Here is a 26437-nt window from a genome sequence, read left to right as displayed (position 1 = left end):
AGTTCAGCTCAGGTTACACAATCTTCTGGAAGGGGAAAAATGAGAGAGAACACCGCATTCATGGTGTTGGATTCGCTGTGAAGACCATATTGGTGAATAATTATTAGCTAACTCCAACCGCTATCAGCGAAAGAATTGTCTCTCTCTCTGAATCCCACTCTCTGTAGCTAAATCTATGACACTTCTCTCTGCATATACTCCCACCTTGGATGCTGATGAAGCTAAAGCTACAACCAGCTGAGCACTACCATTTTCAAAGTGCCACCAAGAAATAAGCTCTTACTACTTGGCAATTTCAATGCCAGAGTTGGCAATGATCACCAACTGTGGGGCAATGTGATGGGAAAACACGCAATTGGCAACTGTAATGCTAGTGGTCTACTGCTCCTTGATCTATGTGCTGAACATGAACTCTATTTATTAATACTCAGTTCCACCTGCCTAATCGCTACAAGACCACTTGGATGCAACCTCACTCAAAGCAATGGCACATCCTTGACTATATCATCACCAGGCATTGTGATAAAAAAGATGTCCTTGTTACAAGGACCGCAAGAAACATCGATGACTGCCGGACAGATCATAAGCTCCTTTTTCTCAGGTTGAGAACTTCAATCTGTCGCAAACCAAAAAGATCTACCCACAACCTGCCCAAAGATAAATTTGATACTTCTAAACTTCAAACTGAATCAATTGCTACTGATTACAGAAACACAATCTCAAACAAACTGGCCTGTCATTCAGTCAGCAGTGATAGTACAAGTCAGGAGTGGGTCACGCTTCAGAAGGTCATCACTGAGTCAGCTGAGGAAACGATTGGTTTTGTGAGGGAAAAAGGACAAGACTGGTTTGATGAAAATAATGAAAAAATTTAGTGTCTGATCAATAACAAACAGCAAGCCAATCTATCTTTCCTTCAAGACCTGTCTTCCAATCTGAAGAAATCACATTTCTTGGAACCTAAAAGGAAAATGTCAAGCACAAATTAGGGAAATCAAGAATAACTGGTGGCAACAAAAATCTGAAGAACTGCAAAGACTATCTGACGCCCATGACCTGCAAAGCTTCTATGCTGGCATAAAGGAGAGAGATGGTCCAATTCGATCTTCATCGGAGACACTGAAGACTGTTGACAACTCCATCATTTTAACTGATAATAGAGAAATTTTAGAGCGTTGGAAGGAACATTTCTCTGCGCTTCTAAGTCATGCCTCCAATGTCGCTGAGGACTTTCTTCGTAATGTCCCTCAGCAGGCCCAACAACCATGGAAGGCAGTTCCACCCACATACAGAGACTTCACCAAAGCATTCAATCAACTGAAACCAAGAAAAGCTCCTGGTCCTGATAACATCCCTCTGGAACTTATACAACATAGAGGTATACCCTTGAAGACTAGACTTTTCACACTCATCCTCTTGATTTGGGAAACTTGAGAAGTACCTGATGACTTGAAGAATGCTAGCACCACCACTATCTTCAAGAAAGGTGATTGTAGTGTATGTGGGAACTATCATGGTATATCGCTTTTGTCAATTGCAGGTAAAATTCTCGCAAGAATTCTGTTAAATCGGCTCTAAGTTATCTCAGAGAGGATTCAAGCTCTTCATGATGGCATGTCTGGACAGGTTCTTCATGGTAATTCAGTATCAGATTCATTCCAAATCACTTGTGGATTGAAACAAGGCTGTGTGCTTGCTCCTACACTCTTTGCAATATACTGTACATGGCTACCATGCTGCAAAAATCATCTGCAAACAACATAGGCATGGAGATTAAGTTTCTTTTTGATGGAGGCCTATTCAATTTGGCAAGACTTTGCTCACAATGACGCACTCTGGTTACCAGGGCGACAGAAGTGCAGAATGCCGATGACACCGCTTCTCTTGTTGTAACACCCGCAGAACTACGTCAGTCAACTGCTTTAAAACTGCATGTTATCGCTTTGGTCTTGCCATTTATGCAAAAAATAAAAAATAATTTAAAAAATAAAAATAAAAATGAAGGTACCTGCACAATCTGCCCCAGGATTGACTCTTCCAGAGTTCAATACCTCCATCTTAGACAACACTGAAGCAGGTTGATCACTTTTAATATCTAGGTAGCATCTTGTCTAAACGGTGTACCTGCGAACAAGATGTTGATAAAAGAATTGGGGCTGCTTATGCAGCATTCGGACAGTTAATGCACAGAGTCTTCATGAATAACGACCTAAAACTGCATACCAAACTCATGGTGTACAAAGCTGTTGTCATTTCCATGCTACTGGATGGCTGTGAAACTTGGACACTCTACTGCCGTGATATCAGAAAACTTGAGTGCTTCCACCAACAAGAAATTAGACATGTTGAATATTACATGGGAGGACTATGTGACCAACATGACAGTTCTTGACAAAGTGCAGCTAAATAGCACTGAGGCAACAATCATCGCTCATCAACTGAGATGGTTAGGCCATGTTTACCACATGAGTGATACCAGGTTTCCGCGCTAAATTCTTTATGGTGAACTTTGCTCCGGCAATAGACCTCATGGAGCCCCTCTTAAGTGTTTTAAGGACTAGCTGGAACACATCATGAAGACAACTGATATAAATATACAGACATAGGAAGAATGTGCTGTGGACCGTTCAGTGTGGCGTAACACTACATCCACTGTTGTCAACTTGTTCAAAAGAGAGCAACGCAGACATCAAGAGGCCAAGCGACTAGCAAGAAAGTGATGTATCCATAAAGATGCACACAAAATGCTGTCAGTTGGTACACTTATTTATTTAGAACTATTTATCTACACATTAAACATGCAAATAACCTAATTAACTGCAATCACAACAAAACACCATATAAACAAACCACCATTTTTAACAGCTGCCTATCACTAAGCACATGGAGATTGCAACCTTGAAACAGTTGACAACTGAATGCCACAGCATGTCAGCACAAACAATACAACACATGGTCACAAGTACAACTCCTGTTAAACCATAACTCCAACTAAACAGTAACTCGTCACCACCATCAAGACCACCTCCTGATATATGTGACTGGCCAGGCTTCTAGAAAGATATGTTACAAAATACCTTCTAGTAAGTTCTCGAGTGCCTAACAACATAGTTATAATGTAAAGAATATTCTACAATCATCTGGTCTAACCTAGTGCCATTCTCGATATTACAACGTGGTACACAATACTGTAGCGGATTACACATCATATATACAGGTAATAATAAATTGTATACTATTAATTAAAGGTTCTTACATTAACCAAACTCATGTAATTGTCTATATACAGCACATGCTTCATGACATAACCTCACAAACAATGCAAGCATTCGACTATGTAAATAATAATAATAATAATAATAATAATAATAATAATAATAATAATAATAATAATAATAATAATAATAATAATAATTTACCCATGGGTGAGAGAATATTGTTTTCAAGTTATATAAGTTTGTCACAATTGCAACAAAAGCTCCATTTAAAACCCTGCCTTCCTGCATCCATTCCGTGTGATTTGTGCGGGCATATGCTTTATGCCAAGATTGGTCTGTTTAGTCATCACAAACACATCCATAAACTGAGTTGTTCTGCTCAACATATGCAGGAAGAAGTTGTATATACTCGGATCGAGTTACAGCCACTGCTGCCGACGATTAGATGACAGAGAAGACCGAACCACTCTAGGGCATCTATGGCTGAGTTTTAATTATGTTTGTCAAGTGAACACCAGATGTGTCACTAAAGTTCTGTTACATGTGAAATCGTATGACAAGGAGTGTTAAATGGATTTTTCTTAATTTTATAACAGAATTAAGGCTATGAAAAGAACATTTTAAAAACTGGTCTTTACTTTTTTATCTAATGCCAAGTGGCTACTCTATGCTATAAATGTTTCTGAAGTTACTGCATCTAAATATCATTTCTATCCAATTCACTTATTGAAAACTATGGACGTTGATGACGTGTCATCTTTTTATTGAGTGGTCTGGTGCAATGCTCCCAATATATATAAAATTTGTTCGATGCACAAAACAAAATTGTACAAAACTATTTTAATCCTCCTAATCAATACTATATATTTTACGTCCAATTAAGACAAAACTTCACACATAAATAAACATGTTTCGACCCAGCATTGGGTTATCCTCTGTAAGACATGTATATTGAATTTAAAACATAGGAAACACACAAAATGAAATGTTAGTTAAAAATTTTCTTAAAAAGCATGATAAAAGTTAAAAACTGTGAAATGTTGATTGTTAAAAACAGTCTTGAGCTGGAGGTCTTTCTGTTTCAATGTTTTGTTGTTCTTCGGTGTGGTTGAACTGGTATCTGTATACTGTTGGCTTAGTTGTATTTGGACATGGGCTGATATACATAAGCATTATTGAAGCTGAACTGTCTGATTTTATTCTGTAAAAGGATAATACAAATCAAATTAAGGTTGAAAAATGGTGACTAACAGGAACAATTTTAGATTAAGTTATGAAGGCTCTAAAATCCTTAGATGTGTTGCATCATGTTAAAATGTTTCATTAATGCTTCCTTATTTTAAATTCATCACATATTTTACGTGTTGTACACATAGTTCATCCCAGATGCTTCTATTACCTTTATGTCATTTGTGTATGTTCATACATTTATTTTAGTCATTAGATGTGTTTGTATAGATTTTGTATTATGGCTGATCATGACCAGCCAAGGCCGAAACTAGTTCCTAGATTAGGAATGTAATGTAAACATTGTATAATATAGTATTGAAAAGGTGGACCATTACAACATAAGATACGGTAGTTATTACTGTAGCTACTTCCCGTGTAAATCTTAACTCCTTTTGTGATTTTCACTTTTAACAATACAGGTATTTATCAAATAACACTAATCGTCAAGAGTTTTTCAATCACAGTTCTGTCAACTCTAGTCAAGATCAATACTCTATCTCAGGCATTTAAAGACTTGCATGTAATCATTGTGGAGCTACGTACATTGGACAAACGGGAAGTAGCGTCATGATTAGGTACCCAGAATATGTCGATGCAAAGAAGAACCGAAAATTCTCGGCAATGTGTAGTCACATGAGTGAGGCAAATCATGCTTTTACATCTATTAAGCAAGATCCAACCATCCTTAGGAAAGCTACAAAAGGTAATATTTTGAATACTACCAAAAATTTATATATCTTTCCAGACGAGTTTTAAAATAGTAACCATAATTTAAATGAGATCCTCGAAAGTAAGAATCCTTTATTTGTCCAAATACCTTCTTTATTGGAAATACTAGCTACTGTAAAAGCTCAATCATTTAAGAATAGAAATAACAAATAGAGTAACCAAAGGCTCTAACTTTTACAGTATCATTAGACACCTACTATGGAATGAGATGGTCTCACAAAGAACAAAAATGACCCTGTACAAGTCATATTTCATTCCCATCCTTACATATTCTCTGGAAACCTGCACACTAATATCAAAGGATTGTAGTAGGATTCAAGCCTGTGAAATGAAATTTCTTACAACTGGCCTCCAAAAGACACGACTTGATCACGTGAAAAATGGCGAGATCTGATCTAACCTAGGTCTAAATGAATCGATGGAGGAAAGACTTAGGTCACCTAGACTTAAATGGTTTGGGCATGTTAAATGAATGAATAGCACAAGGTTACCATATGCTTATTTGGAAAAGAGAATAACAGGTAGAAGACCAGCTGGAAGACTGAGAAGAAGATGGACGGACCAACTGAGAGAATGTCAAAAACATATCAGATGTAAGGCTTTTCAGGCATTTGCTCTATTAACCAGTGTTTCGTCTTAGGTCTGACACTAGACTCATCAGAGTGGGATGTGGCAGACCCTACCCACTGACGCTGACATTTTGACATGCTCTATTGGTGAAAAAATCTAATTGCCTCCATGGGAATTTAGAATTTTCCATTCGGAATTGCTAGGCGGGCAATAATTCCATTGTGGAGATTTATCTCCCATATGCAGTTATCACACTGAGCCTCTTATAAAGGTTTCTGGTAAGTTCACCTGCATACACCCCAGCGTCAGTGGGTAGGGTGTGACAGATCCCACTCTGATGAGTCTAGTGTCAGACCTAAGACAAAATGCTGGTTAATAGAGCAAACGCCTGAAAAGCCTTACATCTGATATGATTTTTACATGCTCTATTGGTGAAAAAATCTAACTGCCTCCATGGGAATTTAGAATTTTCCAACTGAGAGAAGGCGTGGAGAGAAGAGGATGGAATTGGGAATCTGTCATGGACAACAAAATATTTTGAATAGGCAACTTTGGAAGACGCTCGTTTTCAAACACACTACCCAGCTCGCTGGAAGGGCAAACTGATGATGATGATAACTACCCCTCCTCCTCCATCTTCCCCTTCTCTTCTGCCAGTTACTGCTAGCCACACAGCTACCCCTCCCCCTCCATCCTCCCCTTCTCTTCCCACACTTACAGCTTTCTTTTTCCTTTTTTTTTTCGCTAGTTGCTTTACCTCGCACAGATACAGATAGGTCTTATGGCGATGATGGGACAGGGAAGGGCTGGGAGTGGGAAGGAAGCGGCCGTGGCCTTAATCAAGGTACAGCCCCAGCATTTGCCTGGTGTGAAAATGGGAAACCACGGAAAACCATTTTCAGGGCTGACGACAGTGGGGTTCGAACCTACTATCTCCCGAATACTGGATACTGGCCGCACTTAAGCGACTGCAGCTATCGAGCTCGGTCCACTTACAGCTAGCCAAGCTCCTGTATGGAATGTATTACGGAGATAGAACACTGGTTTTTGTACTGAAAAGGAGAATTATATAAGACCTTTTTTATTTGTAAAGCGATAACTGTCAATACAGAATGAGATTTATACCATGCAATGGTATAACACTAGACACACAGCAGCAGCCGCCAAACTTGACCACGTTACTTAGAAAGGGAGTCGGCTCTAAAGGAACAAAACAAGAGGAAACGCGTTCCCTCTTCATTCTTCCTTCACTAATTTATACTTCATAAACTGGTCACTGTATTAGTTTGATTCTTTTCTTTTTACAATATATGTTTGTACTAGACTATCACAAATAAGAAAATTCAGCATAATTCAATATAACAAATATATTTATATTTATTACATGTACTAGACTTATGTAAATAGATATAAATAATTAATATTTAGTATTGACTAGGCGGACCATCCACCTACATATTTGTTGTGATCAAGTCAATACGGATCAAGATTATTAATAGTAATTCAATATAGTCATAGGATTCATCGTTGAGGAGCAAACAGAAGTTTTTTAATTAACACTGCAGGAGAGGCATATGTTTTAACTTTAAGAAGTATTTAAAAATGGGAGTGTTACAATTTGAAGAAACAGAATCTTTTGATTTTCGATTTTAATTTGAGCTATGAAATTATTAAAAGATTTAAGTTGAATGTACCTCATACATACTGTGTATACAGTGTTTTTAATGTGTTAAACAATGTTTTAATTGTTTGTCTTATTTATGGCTATTTTAATTTAGATTTTTTGTACTGACTGAAGATGGGTCTTAGGAGCCGAAACATGTACTGCGATTTTTTTGAATATAATTAATCATTATGTGTAATTGTAAGGCTGTATTGATTTGGTGGATCTCCCCAACCATTATAATTTTAAATTTCGGAGTTGATATGGAAGAAGGATGAAGTTTTTAACTTGTAATAATATGTGGTACATTTAGAGTCGTCAGTGGAGAGGTGGCGTGGAATACATAAATAGAAGAATAAGCTTGAGTGGAGCTTTTAAAAAGAGAAAAGATCTTAGTATGAAAATAAAGTTGGAGTTCAAGAGGGCAGATCAGGGGAAATATTCATTTATAGGAAGAGGAATAAGGGATTAGAATATATTATCAAGGGAAATGTTAAATTTCCAAGTTCGTTGAAAATATTTAAGAAAAAGCTATGCAAATAACTGACAGGGAATCTGCCACCTGGACGACAGCCCTAAATGCATATGACTGACTGACTGATTGATTGACTGACTGACGTTTCAAGAATATGTAACCTATTCACCGAAAAAAATACTCCATTACGAACTTTTTATAATTCATCCCAAATGATCTCGAGTGGTGCCATTGATACTGAAATCACACTTTGCATTGCTAAAATCTGACTCCAATAACATAACCTGATATTCTGTCCATGTAACATGCATAAAAACATGTAAAGAAGTTTTTTAGCAACATCATTACTAGTACAGGGAATTTGGAGCAGTTAAATTATGGAATCAGAGCGGAGGTTGTGACGTCATCAAACATGATTCTTGTTTACAAGGAGAAGTCTGAATCTATTGTTAGTGCTTCTCTTTCATAATATCTCAATATGTAGGTAATCGTAAGATGATGATAAATAATAGTTTCAATAATACAAGTGCATTAGCAGTGCAAAGTAAGCAAAATTGTAGTAGAGCAATTTCAGAAACAAAGTCATGTTATATACCCTCCCCCCCACCCACACATATACAGTATCTTCTGCAGCTTTAATGAATACTGTATCATAAAAGAGTTTATGTAGCCACAAAGACTCACACAAAATGCTGTAACTTGCATACACAGATTTTATTTGTAATTATTTATAGGTTACACATTAACCAAACAATTTTCTTTTTTTTTTTTGCTAGGGGCTTTACGTCGCGCCGACACAGATAGGTCTTATGGCGACGAAACCAAACAATCAACAAACCACCATTTCTATCAAATGCCTATCATGAAGCACATGGAGACTGAAACCTTGAAACAGCTGACTGCTGACATTAGCATGTTGGCATAAACACAACACTTGTTCACAAAAACAACTCCAGGTAACCAATAACTCCACTCAACCACCAAGATCGCTTCCTTATATATGTCACCTGGCCAGGCTTCTAGAAGGATATGTCACAGCATTTCTTCTAGTAAATTCTAGAGTACTTAATGCATAGTTACGATTGGAAGGAAGGTTCTACATAGTTCACATCTTACAAAGTGTTATTCTGGATATTGCAATGTATTGCATAATACTGTAGTGGATTACACACCCTATATACAGATAATAATAAATTATATACTATTAATTACAGGTTCTTACATTAACTGAACTCATATATATATACATACAGCACGTTTCATGACATAACCTCACAAACAATATGATCGTAAATAATAATGATACTAATACTAATAAGTGGATGTAATAATGTTATTTGCTTTACGTCCCACTAACTACACTTTTACGGTTTTTGGAGACACCGAGGTGCCGGAATTTAGTCCCGCAGGAGTTCTTTTACGTGCCAGTAAATCTACCGACACGAGGCTGACGTATTTGAGCACCTTCAAATACCACCGAACTGAGCCAGGATCAAACCTGCCAAGTTGGGGTCGGAAGGCCAGCGCCTCAACCGTCGGAGCCACTCAGCCCGGCATAAGTGGATGTAAACACTTCATAGCTATACCTCACAAGTAATAATAATAATAATAATAATAATAATAATAATAATAATAATAATAATAATAATAATAATAATAATAATTCGAGCATGATACTTGCATTATTTACCCATGGGTTAAAGAATATTGTTTTCAAGTTATATCAGTTTATCACACTTGCCTCAGAGTAACAAAACAAAGCATTTAGGAATATGTATACAATTAGTTTAAAATAAACTATATACAAATGTACAAGGCACTTAGAAGAACCCTTATATAGTCCTTCAAAACCACATTTACCCATTTACCAAAAATATATTAAATAGATTAATTCATTTAAGAAAAGGCTAGGTAAACAACTGATAGGGAATCTGCCACCTAGGCGACAGTCCTAAATGCAGATCAATGATTGATTGATTGACTGACTGATGTGCACTTTAAACTCTGAACAGATTAGTTCTGTTTGCAGTTATGTTTGTACTAAAGTTCACTGTAAAGTTTGTATTACGTTCATGTTCATACTGATGATTAACAGCTTTTATTTAATAAAATATGCTTATTATTTTCTTTACCAATCCACGTCTGTGCTACAAGTGGCACAATGTTCTTATTCCTCTTTGCACCATCTCAATGTACAGTACAGTATTTTACAACAGATCACCAATACGCCTCCATGAATTTTAAAACAACACTAAACTTTTAGGAAGTGAGACAGTAAAACTTTGAGATATTCATAAATTACGGTGGCTGTGTAGCAAATCTGACACTTCAAAAACGTTGTGTCATGATCCCGTACCTCTTGTCACCCATCTTCAGGGTCTGATGAATCAGAAAATTACAGTAGGAGCAGATATGGAAGCAGTGAGAGCAAAAGGCGAGTGAGAAATATCAACAGATTTTTGGGTTGCAGTCATCTGTGATGATCAAACAAACACTCACTAAAAACTATCCATATCAGGTGACACGACAATGAAAAGTCTTTAAACTCATCTCGTGTGACCACTGCACGGTATTTGGAGACACTTGAATACACGAATAACAACTCCTCATGCAAAAATGCTCAATGCTCCTGGGGAAAATAAAACAAGTCAATGTTCATCATTTCAAAAGTCAGACTGCATCCAAAGAAGGTGTGTATCTGGTTATAATAGAAAGGTGTAATATATAACGAGTTCCTGATATCCAACCAGATATTACATTCCAGCAAGTACTACTGTCCCTAACTAGACTTTAAAATAGGCCATATTCATACCAAGTGCCCGGAAGTGACCAATAGGAAGGGTGTTCTCTTGTATATGGGTAATGTTAGACCACATGCCTTGTAGAAATTGGTGCAGCTATGCTGAAAACTCCTAACTCACCCCACTGTGTTCATTGGACCTAACACCTTGAGATTACTGTATATTCAGGACCCTATATAATTTCCCTATTGAGAACATCAATTCCCTACAAGCATGTACAGACCATATATATCAGATCATCACCCTAGAAAGGATGGAATCACTCAGTTACTGTAAATATAATGAAAGGCTGAAGAACAATGAGTACACAGTGTGGTTGCATAAATCTACATACTGGTCTCCCAATATGAACTTTAAATTTCACCTACCCAATGATATGACATTTTACAACTCAATAAAACATCACACATTAGCAACAAGGAATTTGTGATTCTCTTACCTGTAACTCACACCATGCTACTGAAACTCCAGTCTGTGTATCCAATCCTCTGAAAACGGTCTTGAAACTTCCCCTTCCAATTTCTTCTTCGAATTTCAGAAATCGACCATCAGGAGAAGCACCTATGGCCTTTTCTTCATCTTCATCTTCACCTTCTGATACAGTAGACTTAACTGCAGTTAATGTTGAGAAAGATGGATCAACAGTTTTACCCATCTCTCTATCAACCACAACAATTCCATCTTCATCGGGTAAGCAACCTCTGTCAAGATCTGCTGAATTAAGATCAGGAAGAACATCTGTCCCTTCTAAAAATGGTTCCACAGAGCTTAACAAAGTGTACTTGTCGGGTACCTTTTGGTCACTCTCAATTTCTTTGGCCATTTCTAAATCCTCATTATCTGGAATGCTTAAAATTTCTGATGAACTATCCAACAATCTCTTTGATGATGTTGGATGAACAGAGGGTGTATTACCAGCGGCCCACTTCAGTGGTTCACTGAATGCTTCACATACAGGTGATTTGATATCACCTTTGGCAACTCTGTCCAGATTATTAATTACTTTAGTCACTTCTTGTGGATCCAACGTGCCACGTGAAGACACTTTCGATCTTACACCACGACGAGAACTCGAACCCATGGTACGAAATCCAGAACCTTGAGTAGTACCCTGAAAAAGAGAATTCAGTAAGATAAACCTGTATGCAAAATAAGGCTCCCATTTCATAAGCCAACTGTACTTTAGTGTATGCAAGATAACACAAAAATAATAAAAGTAACAGAGTAAGCATGGTAAATCAGAAATATTTTATTAAACTTTTTCCACATAGATGACAGAATGATAATGAATAAATTAATGAACGAGAATGAGAATATGCGAACATTTACGAATCATCCTAGTCATAAGTTCACATTCCATGTCTCCATTTACAAATTACCAAGAAGTATTATTATGGGTTACAACTTCCGAAGCGGTTAACCGAGAACTTTTAGCATATCCATTCTAAAGTACAGTAAAACCCCAACAATCTGAACCCTGCAAATCTGAAATTGTGAGCAATCTGCATAGAATCAATGACAAAGGAAAAAAATTAAAATCCCACTTACAATGTAAAGAAAGGACTGAACCATAGTCCGGTAATTTAAAAAAATATTTTTAAGGCAGCATTCAGTAGAATAGAATCCATATACAGTACAATATATTGTTACATAAATTATAGTGTAGTTCTAATATAACTAAAGCTATAAAGAAGAAATGACTGATACAGTAAGCAATTTTGTACTACATTTTGAAATTTGCTTCAAAACTAGTTTGTTGTATAAAAATACCATTACTGTACTTTCTAATGCAATGTTTAACTCTATTGCCCTGTTAATTTAGGTAATTTTCATATTTGTATGAAAACACAGTAACTTAAACAGAAAAATGGGCAATTCCCTTTTGGCATACGGAACTAAGTGGCTGCTAATGCTGTAGCCTTAACTGTATACCGTATTCTATATACAGTATTACACGATTTATTTTTGGATAATTCGAACATTTACAAATACGAACAGACCACAGCCCTAATTAGCTCAGATTACTAAGGTTCTACTGTATATAAAAAATGAAATCTTTTATGTTTGTTTATTTAAGCTCTATATCTGTAATCATTTACACTAAAATACATAGTGGTAATTATCAAAGTCACAAACTGGAAAAATGTTCAATGTGTAAGCAAGGAGAGATAAGAGGATTCCCCTGGAGAAAGTGTAAGGTGTTGGTAGATTTGTAATAGGGGTTTGGGAATTACATAATTCATTATCAATCTCAACTTCATACGAACGTGGAAACCTATCTGATTGATATCCTATGCTAGTATAACTGTAAATATTTGAACCAGGGGCTGGAATATATGCTTATGAACTGGAAATTGGTAGTATCCCACCATATTCCAGGAGCAAGTACAGAAAAAAATGGGAAAAACCACACTAATAAAAGCTGTTGCATTCAAACTTCACATCTCCAAACAGTGCAGCTTCCCAGTCCTACAGTAGGCCAGGCTTAACTGCTTGACTATGAAGTGAACAATGGTCAAACTAATGTGCTACATTAAGTTCTTTCTAGATTCTAGCACTTTGTAAATTTCTGCAAGGCATTACTAACACATATTTTAAGATTTTATTAAGTGAATTTATAAACGGATGATAAATAAGAAAAGCAGTTAGATTGAAATTAAATTGAAAACATACAGACTTAAGAAGCATCACTCATTCAGAATAAAGCAATAGGAATGGTTAGATAAAGAAATTTCAATATGTAATTCTTAACCAAGAATGCCATAATACACACAGTTCAAAAAGTTAGGGGAACATGTTTGTAACGTCCGGTATGTGAACTTTTAGTTGGTAGATGGGGTTCCAATGGTCGTACAGCATACCTTGAGACCTTAGCTACTCAGGGTATGTCAAATCGGAGTTATACTCCATCTGTAGGCGTAGCTATTCATTAAACTGTCAGGTGACCCCTCAAAACAAAGTGAATAGCGGTGCGTCCGTGTGTCGTTGTGAGGTATACGGACTACTGCGGTCATTTGAGCACACTGTACGTAAACCAGCACATCCCATGAGACATCTTAACGAGGTTCAAGTCGTAAGGGCGATCACTTTGATTCAGGAAGGATGGACTTTTCGTCGTGTTGCTGTGGATCTCAATATCTTTCCATCAGTTATTCAACGCTCGTAGAATCATTAAAATGAGACAGGCCAGTTCACAAGGAGGGTTGGACAAGGTCATGGACACATGAGAACTCCACAGGATGACAAATATCTGACCATCTGTGTGTTGCGCCGTCATTCAGCAACTGCCAGAGAACTGCAACAAGACTTCAGGAAGGTCACTGGAGTCACGGTGTCTGACCAGACAGTAAAGAACAGGTTAAGAGAAGTGTCCTTATGACCCAGACTCGAGTGCCCCGTTTAATGCAGCAGCATCACGCAGCTCGCCTTCTGTTTGCCGTACCCATGTCAACTGGCAACTTCGCCATCGGAGACCTGTGTTGTTCAAAGACGAGTCCAGATTTCCCCTGACACAGCGTGATGGATGTCAATGTGTATGGAGACGCTGTGGTGAACAGTACATGCCAGATGTTGTCCAGGAAGGCGACCGATTCGGACAAGGTTCTGTGATGGTGTGGGGCGACATCAGTATTGATGGCCATACGGATCTTGTCGTCGTCCATGGTAATCTTACCGCTGCGGGGTACATTGAGCAGATACTGCTACAGCATGTGTTGGTTGCTGCATACGGTATTGGCCCTGAATTCATACTCATGCATGACAATGCCAGGGCTCATGTAGCGCACATCACCAGAGCTGTCTTGCGAGAACTGGACATTAAAGAGATGGAATGGCGAGCAGTGAGTCCCGACTTTAATCCCATCGAGCATGTGTGGGATAGGCTTGATAGAAGTGTTCGTGGGCATCCTGTTCCACCACAGACTCTCCAAGACCTCGAACAGGCTCTCATGGAAGAATGGGACCCAATACTGCAACGTGACGTCCGTCGACTTATATGGAGCGTGCCATGTAGGTGTCAAGCTGTGATAAATGTTCGTGGAGGACATACACCATACTGAAGCTCTCCAACTGTGATAAAAATCCACCCTGGAGGACTTACTACTTTGTTTTCGACATTTCCGTTTGTGTTCTGAAAATGAATGCGAATCCATCGATGTTCTTTTGTATACTCCAACGGTAAAGAATAAAGGTTTATTTGGTAATACAAATGGGTGTGAGGTATTGTTTTCTGGAGCATAGCATACATTCAAAAACATGTTCCCCTAATTTTTTTGAACTGTATATTTATATATTTTCATGTTAATGCAGACACACCTTCATCGTAGATATTTCTCTATTTATATATTTTCATGTTAATGCAGACACACCTTCATCGTAGATATTTCTCTAAAGCAGGACTGGCCAAACTATGGCCCTCAAGCCACATCCAGCCCACTGAGGACTTTTAAGTGGCCCTCATTAAGTATTCCGTGTTTAAAACAAACAACAACAAAAATAGTATACATTTCTAGTTATTTTCTAGTTCAATATCTGGCAACATTGTTTACACAGATAGCACATAGGAGCTGCAATTATTTTCTTGGTTTCAGAACTTTTAACACTTGCTATACTAATTACTTTTTTAGGAACACTGCTCCGAGGAATGCGTTACATTGGGTGTAGGCGGTAAGTAAACTATTGTTAGAATACCCTCTCTCTGCCCAAGCACAGATTCTCCGAAATAGCATTCAGGTCATTCTCCTCTCAGTACCGTTATGTTACCCTTGGCTACATCCTTTGTTTTTTTCACTCTTCTTAGTTATTTGTCAATCAGTTGTGTTTGAAACCTGTTAATGTCCACTGTGTGTTTGTTCCTAAAAATGTAAAATGCTTTCGAAAAGCACAAAGTTAGGGTCAATAAAAACCATGTTAAATAACTGTTGCACATTTCTGGGAAGTTTTTTTTTTTTTTTTTTTTTTTTTTTTTTCCAGCCTAGAATCGTTGCTTTCTTTCCTTTGCAGCCTGCAGTCTTTCCATTGTCCAACCACTGTTCTGCTTTTCTTCTTCAAGGAAGCCCTTGGAGTTGTTGATTTGTAAATGGTACTTGCCCAATTTGAGATGACCTCTCCCCTTAGTCTATCCTTGTTGATCCTTCCTCACCTCCTAAAATCACTTGTCAGAAACTTTAGGTCTCCTATCAAGTACTTGAAAGATTTGTATAGTCAATCGCTCAAAGATAAACTGGAGCCCTGCCTTTCCTGCTTGTTCCTTTAGTAGATTTATCTGTTCTATAGCTGTGTCTACAATTCTGGACAAGACTTCTAGGTCATCAGCAAATGCTAGGCAATTGATCTCGACACCGCTCTTCGATCCTCCAATATGTAATTGGTTTAATAAACCTTCCTTGGAAAGTTGTTCTTTCTATTTGCGGATAACATTCTAGATTGAAGAGGATTAGTGATTACCTACTCAGTTTTAATTTCAAAAAACTTAGATAATTTTCCCATGAATTTACTATTCTTCTTTCTTTGTCATGCCCATGTAGGGAGTGCGATTGAACTTATTTAGCTGATGTTACCTTATCCTTCTCCCAGAATCTCCTTATCTTCTCGCTGTGGCTTTTCGTGTGATCTTCTAACCAGATTTTAAAATGATTATTATTATTATTATTATTAAATCTTTTCCTTCATGGCCTTTTCCCCAGTTTTTTTCATGGGGTCGGCATTTGTGTGGGAATAACCCAGTTTTATGGCCAGATGCCCTTTCTGAAGCCAGCACTAAGTGGAAAGATCACTATCGCACATTTCTGTGGTCATTTGTAGTGTGGTGCAGATGAAGGGATGTGCACTGTCAAGCACAAACACCAAGTCCCCAAGCTAAAGGAATTAACCATACACAGTTAAAATCCTCTACACCGAGCTCGATAGCTGCAGTCGCTTAAGTGCGGCCAGTATCCAATATTCGGGAGATAGTAGGTTTGAACCCCACTGTCGGCAGCCCTGAAAATGATTTTCCATGGTTTCCCATTTTCACACCAGGCAAATGCTGGGGCTGTACCTTAATTAAGGCCACGGCCGCTTCCTTCCCAGTCCTAGCCCTTCCCTGTCCCATCGTCGCCATAAAACCTATCTGTGTCGGTGCGACGTAAAGCAACTAGCAAAAAAAAAAAAAAAAAAAAAAAAAATCCTCTACCTAGTCGGGAACTGAATGTGGGGGCCCTCTGAACCGAAAATACTAGTATGCTGACCTTCAGGGAAGGAGCTAAACATAATACAGTAGAAGTCCTCTATTGCGAGTACGGCATATAGCGAGAACTCTGTTATAACGACAGCTTTTTCTGTCCCTTGAAAATCCCTACATTAAACTGTGTATTATCCTTCGGTACTAGCAAGAACCCTATCACTCATGCATCCATTATTACGAGCGATTAAGCGTGCGTAATTTTTTCCATTATCAATATTTATGCACTCCAACAACTATAGTGAATGGGATCGATCATCTTCGGTATAGATTTTTGGTTATGTGCACTAGCGAGCTCTCTCGTTGACATCTGAACTCGAAGGCGATATTGGAGTCGATTAGTAGTACTCGTCGACTGGTGTTCTATACACACAATTTGAAATGAAAAAGAACATGTTTTTGTTACAAATGCGTAAATAACGTGAGCGATAGAAGGAGTTAACTCGTTAGAAATAAAGGCTGAAGTAAACGATCGCTTAATTTTAAAACTATGTACTGAAATTAAGCAAGAATGTGATACACCTCAAGATACAATGCAAAGTGGATGACTGATTTCGGAAGTTAGTTTATTCAGTAAACCTCGTTACGCATTTCTGCAGGTAACAAGGAGAGGTAATGAGTTAAGTGAGGAAATGTACTATTGAATATGTGAATAAAAAATATCCAACCTGAATATATTGAAACCGTACAGTGTCCTGTACAGCTCACTGGAATTATAGGTGCCTTTCTACCTCATTAAAATCACTCCTAAAGGTCGCGTCATTGGTAGTAGTATGGGCGATGGGGATCGAGTGGCGTCCGGCCAGAATGGAACCCGCGTAAGAGCGCCTGGAAAACAAAGGGAAGACTGGGCAGGAGCCAAGCCCCGCGAAAAGACCCTCTCAACTTGCAGAGAGAGCTAGAAGATGACGCGATGCTGGAGTAGTCAGATACGCCCCGAGGTGTGGCCTAGCTTCCCAGAGTTCCAAACTAACATAAGGAACTTCCGGGTTTTTATGCACGTGTTACGGGTGCCAACGTTGGATTTTGGCGCATAAAAATGGGATAATCTTTTGATCCAGACATAGGAAAATTATGGGAGACACACCAATGAATAGAGCTGAATTTTCTGCGTTTCCCAGACTAAAAATATGTAATACTTTATTCAGGGGAAGAAAGGAGGTCACCAGATGTCCAGATTTAACAGATTGCAAACACATGTCAATACAAGAGCGTCACCCAAGCTAAGAGCCGCGCTCAAAAGATGACTCCACCCCCGAGGGACGCTAATGAAATAATTAAAGGCGGGAGTCGAATTACGGGATAATTGCCGATCGTTGGTTAAGCGCACCTGGATCAATTAAGAGAGGAAAAAGAGGGCTACAATATCCACTATTTAAATGGTCTGAATTCCTGGGGTGAAAGGAGCTCTTGTCCTTAATGAACCGTGAATCGTTGACACCCATTATCTTCCGGTGCGTATGCCATAAAAGCTGAGCTGACCCTCGCTGAAGACAGTTCTTAGCGGGTCGTTGAGAGGGGACATTGTGTCACGTTGTGCCCCAGTTTACAGTCAGAACCCTACTGACCACATATTAACTCAGTGCTATTGTGTTCGTCTCGGCCGTGAAATACGAAGCCTTTGTGAAGTGCGGACGGGAAGCCAAGCGAGCCTAGGCGAATGTCTCTGTGCCGCGTGTCAGTAAATAAGCTGCAAGTAGAGTTTATAAACGAGTAGCGATTTCGGCTATGTACAATGCCAGCCTAAATGAGTCCGTGATATTCGTAAATTGGTATCACCCAAGTTGCTACTCTAAGTCAGGGGCTCAGGTGTTGTGAGCTACCCGATTCATGCTGTGAACGCGCTCGCTGTAAGTGGCATGACCTGCTTGTTCGTGGTGTAGACTCTGTGTTCGTGTCGTGGTAACAGCAGGACCGTGTGACGAGTTGTGAAGTGTTACCCCTTGGATTACTTTAAGATTTCAGCAGTGAACGAGCCAGCCAGAATGCCGGACCTGTGTGTACCAGGGTCACAGGACAGCACGCTCGACGCCAGCGCCGAGGTCATGCAGGAGTAAACTCCACCATGGGTCTCCCGTGGAAGGAAAAACCACGGCCACCAAACAGATGATTTGATGTCAAATATAAATTTCTTAAGCACAATAATGTATAACCGGGGATAGGATGAGCTTTCCTTTGTAAATACTTAAATTGTTGTAAAATAATGCATGTCCTAATATGGGAATTTATTGTTCTTTAAAATGTTAACGTAAATTCAAGGGAGCTAACTCCCAGACGACCCATTTTTTTTCTTCTTAATGATTAGTTTATCGTGAGGGGTTATTCTTAGTAATATGTGGTGTATCCTAGCAAGTAAGGGAGACAAGGATAGGAGAATATTTGAGTTTCCCTTAGGGGTGGCTGGAACAATAAGAAATTAGCAGACAAAATCACGTCCATAGGTTGCTAGTTAATGTCCAATATGGCGATTGTATTTGCTGGGGAAACTCATGGGTCAATCAGATGATGCATGCGTAATTTACACATATGATAAGTGCATGTACAACAAGAGAGAAGAAATCCTGACCGAGAGAGAGGTGCATTATGTTATTTAGGTATAATAGTGAGGGACAGTTCGCGAGTTTCCCGTGATTCCTGATTATTTAACCAGAAAGGTATGGATTTTTTTTGTATGCAACTGGCTGAGATCCAGGGAAGCCAGAGTCTTATGTACGGTAGAAATATAAATATATGCAACTCTGGGCGGTAAGCGAAGAAGTTGTGGAACGTGGAATCAAGGAATCAGGAGAGCCCAAAGTAAGAAGATACGCGATATGAGACTAATGAGAGGGCCGAATGCCCAGATAGTTTCTGATGAGATAATTTGGAAGTGATGGTGCTCATGAAAAGAATGAGAAGGTATAGAATAAATGAGTATTTCATGGGAATTATACGGTAAGATGAATAAACAAATGGGCCAGAGATATGTGTCTCTCCGAGGAAAAGGAGGCCTGGCCATTATAATTGAGAGGAGTCAAGAAGCTGACGTAGCTAATGAATGAGTGCTGGCTGCAGTACGGCGAATGACCTACCCTTCCTTTTCCTTTTTTTTTTTGTGCGGGTCTGTTCGCCCCCTTCGTGACAGAAGGGGACCTGCTGTCCTATTGTCGCAAGACTTGGGCTCTGAGTTTTCACTGTGCTCTTTTGTTTGGTTTAAATGGCTTAGCGAAGAATACTTATATAATGATAATATCACGGTGATTTAAAAGGTAATTAATAAATTAATATGGATCTCTCCCCAATGTCCGGTGATATGAGACCGTAGCTAGTTCGAGATTTCTCTTTCAGGAATGCACCTCTCGGTCGGTGTCATATGTTCGAGCCCAGGTCGGATGGGCTGAGGCAGATGATACTGATGACCATGTTTTTCTTACAGGAATGGCCTCTTTTCGGCATGAAGTGTATATATCTGTGTGTGTTTAGTATGTAAGGTGCATCTATTTTGAGTTCAAACAGAACCGTCGCTCAGCGTTGTCTGGTCTTGGCGATAGATAAGGGGAGTCCGGGGTTTAGCTAAATAATATGTGTGTTTTTGTTGTGTATTATGTAAATATCTCTTTGATGTGTCAATTATGTAAGCGTAGGGACCAGTTGATTACGTGCTAAGAATATAATGTGTTATGTAAGTGGACATCATCTCATATTACACGATGTGATCGACAGAAGAATAAAATGTAATGAAACGGCATGAACTTATGAGGGAAAGATGGACGAAAGTGGTCGCAAAACCTCAATTATACCGTTGTGCCAACGACGCCCTTAGGCGAGTCATATTTAGAGTGTCAATTACTTTTCCTTTCCTCCCGTATGCGGAGAGTTCATTGTATAGGGTGGTGTATTTTCCTTCTTTTATTATGTCATATTTTGAATAAATTAGTATTCGTAACCCCCTTTATATGATTCTTGTCATTTGTAGTTATGCTAAGCAGTATCCAGTAATAGTTGAACCCGGAGAATCCTACTTTCATATTACATAAGACTCCATCTTAAATATTTGTTGGTTTTTTTTCTCCTTTCTTTCTTTCGAACGTAACCACTCCCCAAGTGGTCGAGTTGCCGCGGCTAGCACAGAAAGTAGGAAGGGAATCGGTTTGAAGCTCGTTAGGCTAGTCGAGCCCCCCTTACTCTAGTCTCATCCGTGGGTGTTTACCCAGTTATGTGGAGGCATTCTCATGCGCGGGTCTTCCATTCGAGACCCAGAAGGGTGTAATATAAACACTCGATATGTTTTTTTCCAGAATGTGTGCATTTTATGTCATGTATGTAGGGGTACAGAGAAAGATATAGGCTATCTACCATTTCCGAAGATGTGATGCAAGTATTAAAAGACGAGAGATAATATTAAAAACCTTTTCCACTGGGACTTATTAAATAAAAACAGTGTATTAAAAAGTGTGCAAAATACCCGATAACAAATATAAAAACATTTGCAGTTGGGACCCATAAAAGTATCAGTGCATTATTGCAGATCATGCTCTTCGACCATGAATTATTTGTTGGTTAAACTCTGCCATGTATGAGGCAAATGACTTTCACTGTCATCTTGAAAGCAGCAATACTTCAATCGACTTGAGACGAAACTCGATGGTGCGAGATTCAACATACGTGCCACCGTTGAAAGATGCAGATGCCTGTCCACTTCCTCGATTTGCCGTTTTTAATAAACAATTACACGACTTCTTCAGTATCTGTAACAGAGCTACCACAAGACAAATATGCACCACGCTAGCGAACATCACACGATTATGTTCCTAAACCTTACGTAGTCTATTATGCAACAAATATTTGCTAGCCTTCACCGCATCACTCAACATAGAATACATTTCTAACTTCTGGATGGACGCAGAGCACAGTTCTCTGCGAAACGTTAAGAATTTCACCTATTTTCTTAACACGGCATAAGCCCAAAAGCCTATACAGAATCATGTCTATAAGTACGGGCCGTGAAAGCATTAATGGCAACAATAAACAAGCAGTCAATCACTTCAAGCACTTCCTAATGTAACTAACCACTGTTAGTGCCGTTTTGTCGCACCCCCCCCACTACCTATCCCATCTTCATCCAACTCTAATGACATACTGTTTCTACTTAGAGCCACATACACTTTTATTCACTGAAAATGTGCATAAAGGAGGATATTTCACGTACATTAAGAGATGGTAAAAACTAAATAAATCATAAATAAAAGAGTATCCCTGACCCAGACTCGAACCTATCACATGGAAAATAGGTGCACTGTAGCATTCGGCTTGCTCTTACCATCAATGCTATACTGCAGCACAACACAATGCATGTAGATTACAGCTCAGGTGATGGTTTAACACACTCGAAATGTCAACTTCGTGTTTCACAGACATTTCATACAGTACATGTTTCAATACTTTCAAAATCAACTCAACTTTTTATTACTCTAATTCTTTTGGTAGATATATTTGGGAAATTCACGAATGAGAAAATAAGGAAAATTATTTTTTTGGTCTTTTCCTAGGATTGTGATGCCCGACTTTGTTACCTAGCAATAGTTCTTTAACCCTTTGAATCATATGTTATGAATTTCATTATGGTCCATTTTGTCAATTGATCACTATCAAAGGGTAGAGAAGAGTCTACCTATTTGATAGCATTAGCTTATATAGTGTCTTATATAATTGGGACTAGTTCTGACCCCATATACTTCAGCCACGATCCATTTGGAAAAACATATGCTCACATACAACACATAATAAATTAAACAATCTGGTATGTCTCAATTTACAAACCAAATTTTAAAACACTGATGAAGTCCGAACAACACATCCCAAATATTTTAAAATTTGGATTGTAAATTGGGACATACCAGATTGTTTAATTTATTATGTGTTGTATGTGAGCATATGTTTTTCCAATTGGATCGTGGCTCAAGATGACCCAGTGTATATGGGGTCGAAACTAGTCCCAATTGTATAAGACACTATACAAGCTAATGGTATTGAATAAGTGGACCCCTCTCTACCCTTTGATAGTTAACCCTTTGGAGTTTAATTATATTTCCACTCGAACCCTCTGCAAGTCCAATCTAAAATCAGGCAAATATGGGAAATAATACACAAAGATTTCTTTTATACGATTAATATTTTGAAAGTAAATCTGTAAAATATTTGATACTGTCAATCAGTCAACAACACTTAGTGATATTTTTTTTTATCATGTGGTAGTAAAAACTCTTCAAACTAGCACATAAGTGCGAGCATTCCCTTGTATAATATATATCTGAAGAAAACATTTATTAGCACCCTACTGAACAAAAATATTTATTCCAAAACCTTGAACAAAACCTGAAAATGAACTAATAAAAACATTACTGAAAGTAACATCTGCTTGCCTCACATAGGAATAAATCACCATAGCTATTGCCTATGCGCGTGTGCGCGGACACATTTGGTCCACAACTTCAGTTGGCATGAAAATGAAACCACAAATTGTGAGATTCCTATATTAGTTCTCTTTGGGGTCTCCAGTGCCTGTAACATTGTGTGTGAAACTGAATAGCCATTATTTATTGATCCAGTAATAACAGTTCTTTTATAATCTCTGGGCACTGGCCTAATTTTGGTCCCTGAAATCAAAAGAAACTAAGGGAAGATTACAAGCTATACTGGCATGGTAACAAGAAGGAAACAAAGAATGGAGTTGGATTTGTTCTACATAAAGATATTGAAGCCATAACAGATATCACATATATAAATGAAAGAATGATCAAAGCCAGAGTAAAACTTGGCAGTAACAGTCTCACAATAATCCAAGTATATGCTCCGCAGAAAGGATGTAATGATGACGAAAAGCAAGAGTTCCTTGAGAAATCGGAGGACCCTGTACAACAGGATAAAATTATGATAATAGGGGATCTAGATGCCCAAGTTGGAGTAGATAGAACAGGTTATGAAGAGGTAATGGGGACCTTTGGATATGGGGGAAGGAATGCTGAAGGCAAGAATGTCCTAGATTTCTGTGCCAGAAATAACATGATAATAAAAAACACCTTCAGGAAACAAGACAGCTATAACATAACGAGATACAGCTGGGATGGAAGAACTTGAACAGTCATTGATTATGTAATAACAGATAGAAAAAGTGGAGAAGGTGTGAAAGATGTAAAAGTTATTCCCAGTGAATGTTTAGACAGCGATCACAGGCTACTAATAGCGGACTTGAACTACAAGGTTGTGCAAACACCAAGTACACCGAAAATACCAAGAGTAAAAGATTGGAAATTGAAAGATGAGGCAAATAAAAAAAGTTTTTCAAGAGTCAGTAATGGAAAAGGTACCAAAGAATGAAACACTAAGTGCACAGGAGAAATGGAACCTGTTTGAAACAACATTAGTGAGTTGTACAGCAGAAGTATGTGGCAAAACAAGAGGAGGAATAAAGAAGAAAGAGATCAGTTGGTGGAGTGAAAAAGTAAGAAAAACTATTAAAGACCAAAATATGGCAAAGAAACAAAGATTTTGAGAAGCAAAAACAAATGCAAGGTGTCTTACCACAAGATAACAAAAAAATAGCCAACCTCGAACTAATATATAGGATAAGAAATTATTAGTGAAGAGAATTGTGAAGGAAGAGAAGGATAGGAGTTGGGAGATGTACACACAAAAACTAGGAGGAGGACTCAAAAGGGAATCAAAAGATGTTGTATGGAATATTGAAGAGTGGGAGACCAAAGAGGATATTAAAGCAATTGAAACAGAGGATGGAATCCTAATCCGGAATACAGAAAACATCAGAGAAGAAATGGGAAACTATTTCGAAAAGCTGTTAAATGGCAATGAAGAAGAGAAGCATGAAAACAATGAACCTATCAAACATGAAAAAAGACCAATTACGTGGTCAGAAACAGAAAATGCCCTGAAGCTTATGAAAGGAGGAAAATCACCAGCAGTAGATAGATTATTTGCAGATATAATCAAAGTGGCAGGCATACAAGGTCTTCAGTGGCTTCATCGAACACTAGAAGTAATACGGAGAGAAAGTAAGATCCCAGATGAATGGATAAAAGGATTGATCATAACAGTATTCAATGAAAGAAGCAGAAGAAAATGTACAAACTATAGAGGAATTACCCTGCTAACACACTGCCTCAAGATATTGGAAAAGATCATAGCGAAGGATAGAACATCAGTTTGAAGAAGAACAATGCGGCTTCAGAGGCAACAGAGGAACAACAGAACTAATTTTTGTCATTAGATAACTAATAGAAAAGTACTGGGAAAAAGAGAAACATCTGGCAATAGTATTCCTAGATATAGAAAAAGCCTATGACACAGTGTTCCAAGGAGCGAAATATGGGAATGTCTACATAAACTAAGGGCTCCAAGTTCTCTAATTCGTAAGATCCAATTGCTGTACGAAAACTGTGAAAGTAGTGTACAAATTGGGAATGGTAGATCTGAATGGTTCCAAACAAAAAGAGGTGTACAACAAGGCAGTGGACTATCTCCACTACTTTCCCTTGCTCTCATGGATGTAATCATTAAAAAAATTAAAGCTGCAGAACCTGGTGATTTTAATGCATTAGTGTTTGCAGATGATGTTGCCATTTGGGGAGAAACAGAGCAAGAAGTCCAAAGGAAATTAGATTGCTGGGTCAACAAATTTAAGGAATATAAGTTAACTGTGAGTAAGAAGAAAACAGTAGCAATGAAATTGAGTAGAACACCCAGCGAATGTGACCTCAAACTTCATGGAGAGAGAATTGAGTGTGGAGAATGCTTCAGCTATCTTGGAAGTATTGTATCGAACCAGGGGAACGCTAAATTGGAAATCCAGAATAGAGTTGACAAAAGGTTCCACTTTTTTTTATCAGGTACAAAATCTTAGTGTGGGACAAAGCAGTCCCCGTAAAAGCCAAGCAAACAATGTTCAAATCTTACCTCCTGCCAATCATGACATGTGGGTTGGAGACCTGTGTGTTATTGATAAGAGACATCAGCAAACTGCAAGCATATGAAATGAAATTTTTACGATCTGCTATGCAAAAAACAAGAAGAGACGGAATTAGAAATGAGTGCATTAGAAATGATATGCAAGTGACCTGTACGATAAGGGAAAGACTACACATTGCACGGTTGAAATGGTTTGGGCATGTGCAAAGGATGGAAGATATAGAACCCCCAAACAATACTTGGAAATGGCAGTATCTGGAAGGACACCTGTTGGACGTCCCTGAAGAAGGTGGCTGGACCAAATAAATGCAGTCCTTATCGAGAAAGGAACAACACTACAGGATGTGAAAGGAGAGAAACTCTATGACGACAGGAACCGATGGACGCATATTGTCCACAAAAGTCCTACCTGGCCCGCTGGAAGGATACCCAGATGATGATGATGATGGCGACGATGATGATGGTGAAATCATAAAGCTGTCAGCTTGGCATACTGTGACTGTTCTTTTTGTTTACACCAGTGGTGTACATGTGATGGCAAAAATTCACATGCTGTAGCAAAATTGTCAT

The 26437-nt window shown here is 38.4% G+C and overlaps 1 protein-coding gene across 1 annotated transcript in view; it reads right to left on the bottom strand.

Moving 5' to 3' along the window:
• Wnk (Wnk kinase) overlaps positions 1-26437 on the bottom strand; it is an 834378-nt gene that overhangs the window by 404385 nt on the left and 403556 nt on the right. Inside the window, exon 7 of the mRNA XM_068226022.1 lies at positions 11126-11797. Within this exon, the coding sequence (XP_068082123.1) occupies positions 11126-11797 (672 nt within the window). The remainder of the gene's footprint in view (positions 1-11125; positions 11798-26437) is intronic.

This window comes from Anabrus simplex, chromosome 2 (genome assembly GCF_040414725.1).
Source record: "Anabrus simplex isolate iqAnaSimp1 chromosome 2, ASM4041472v1, whole genome shotgun sequence".
Lineage (NCBI taxonomy): Eukaryota > Metazoa > Arthropoda > Insecta > Orthoptera > Tettigoniidae > Anabrus > Anabrus simplex.
The sequence above is the reverse complement of the archived record's forward strand: the minus strand, read 5'-3'. Positions and strand labels throughout refer to the sequence as shown.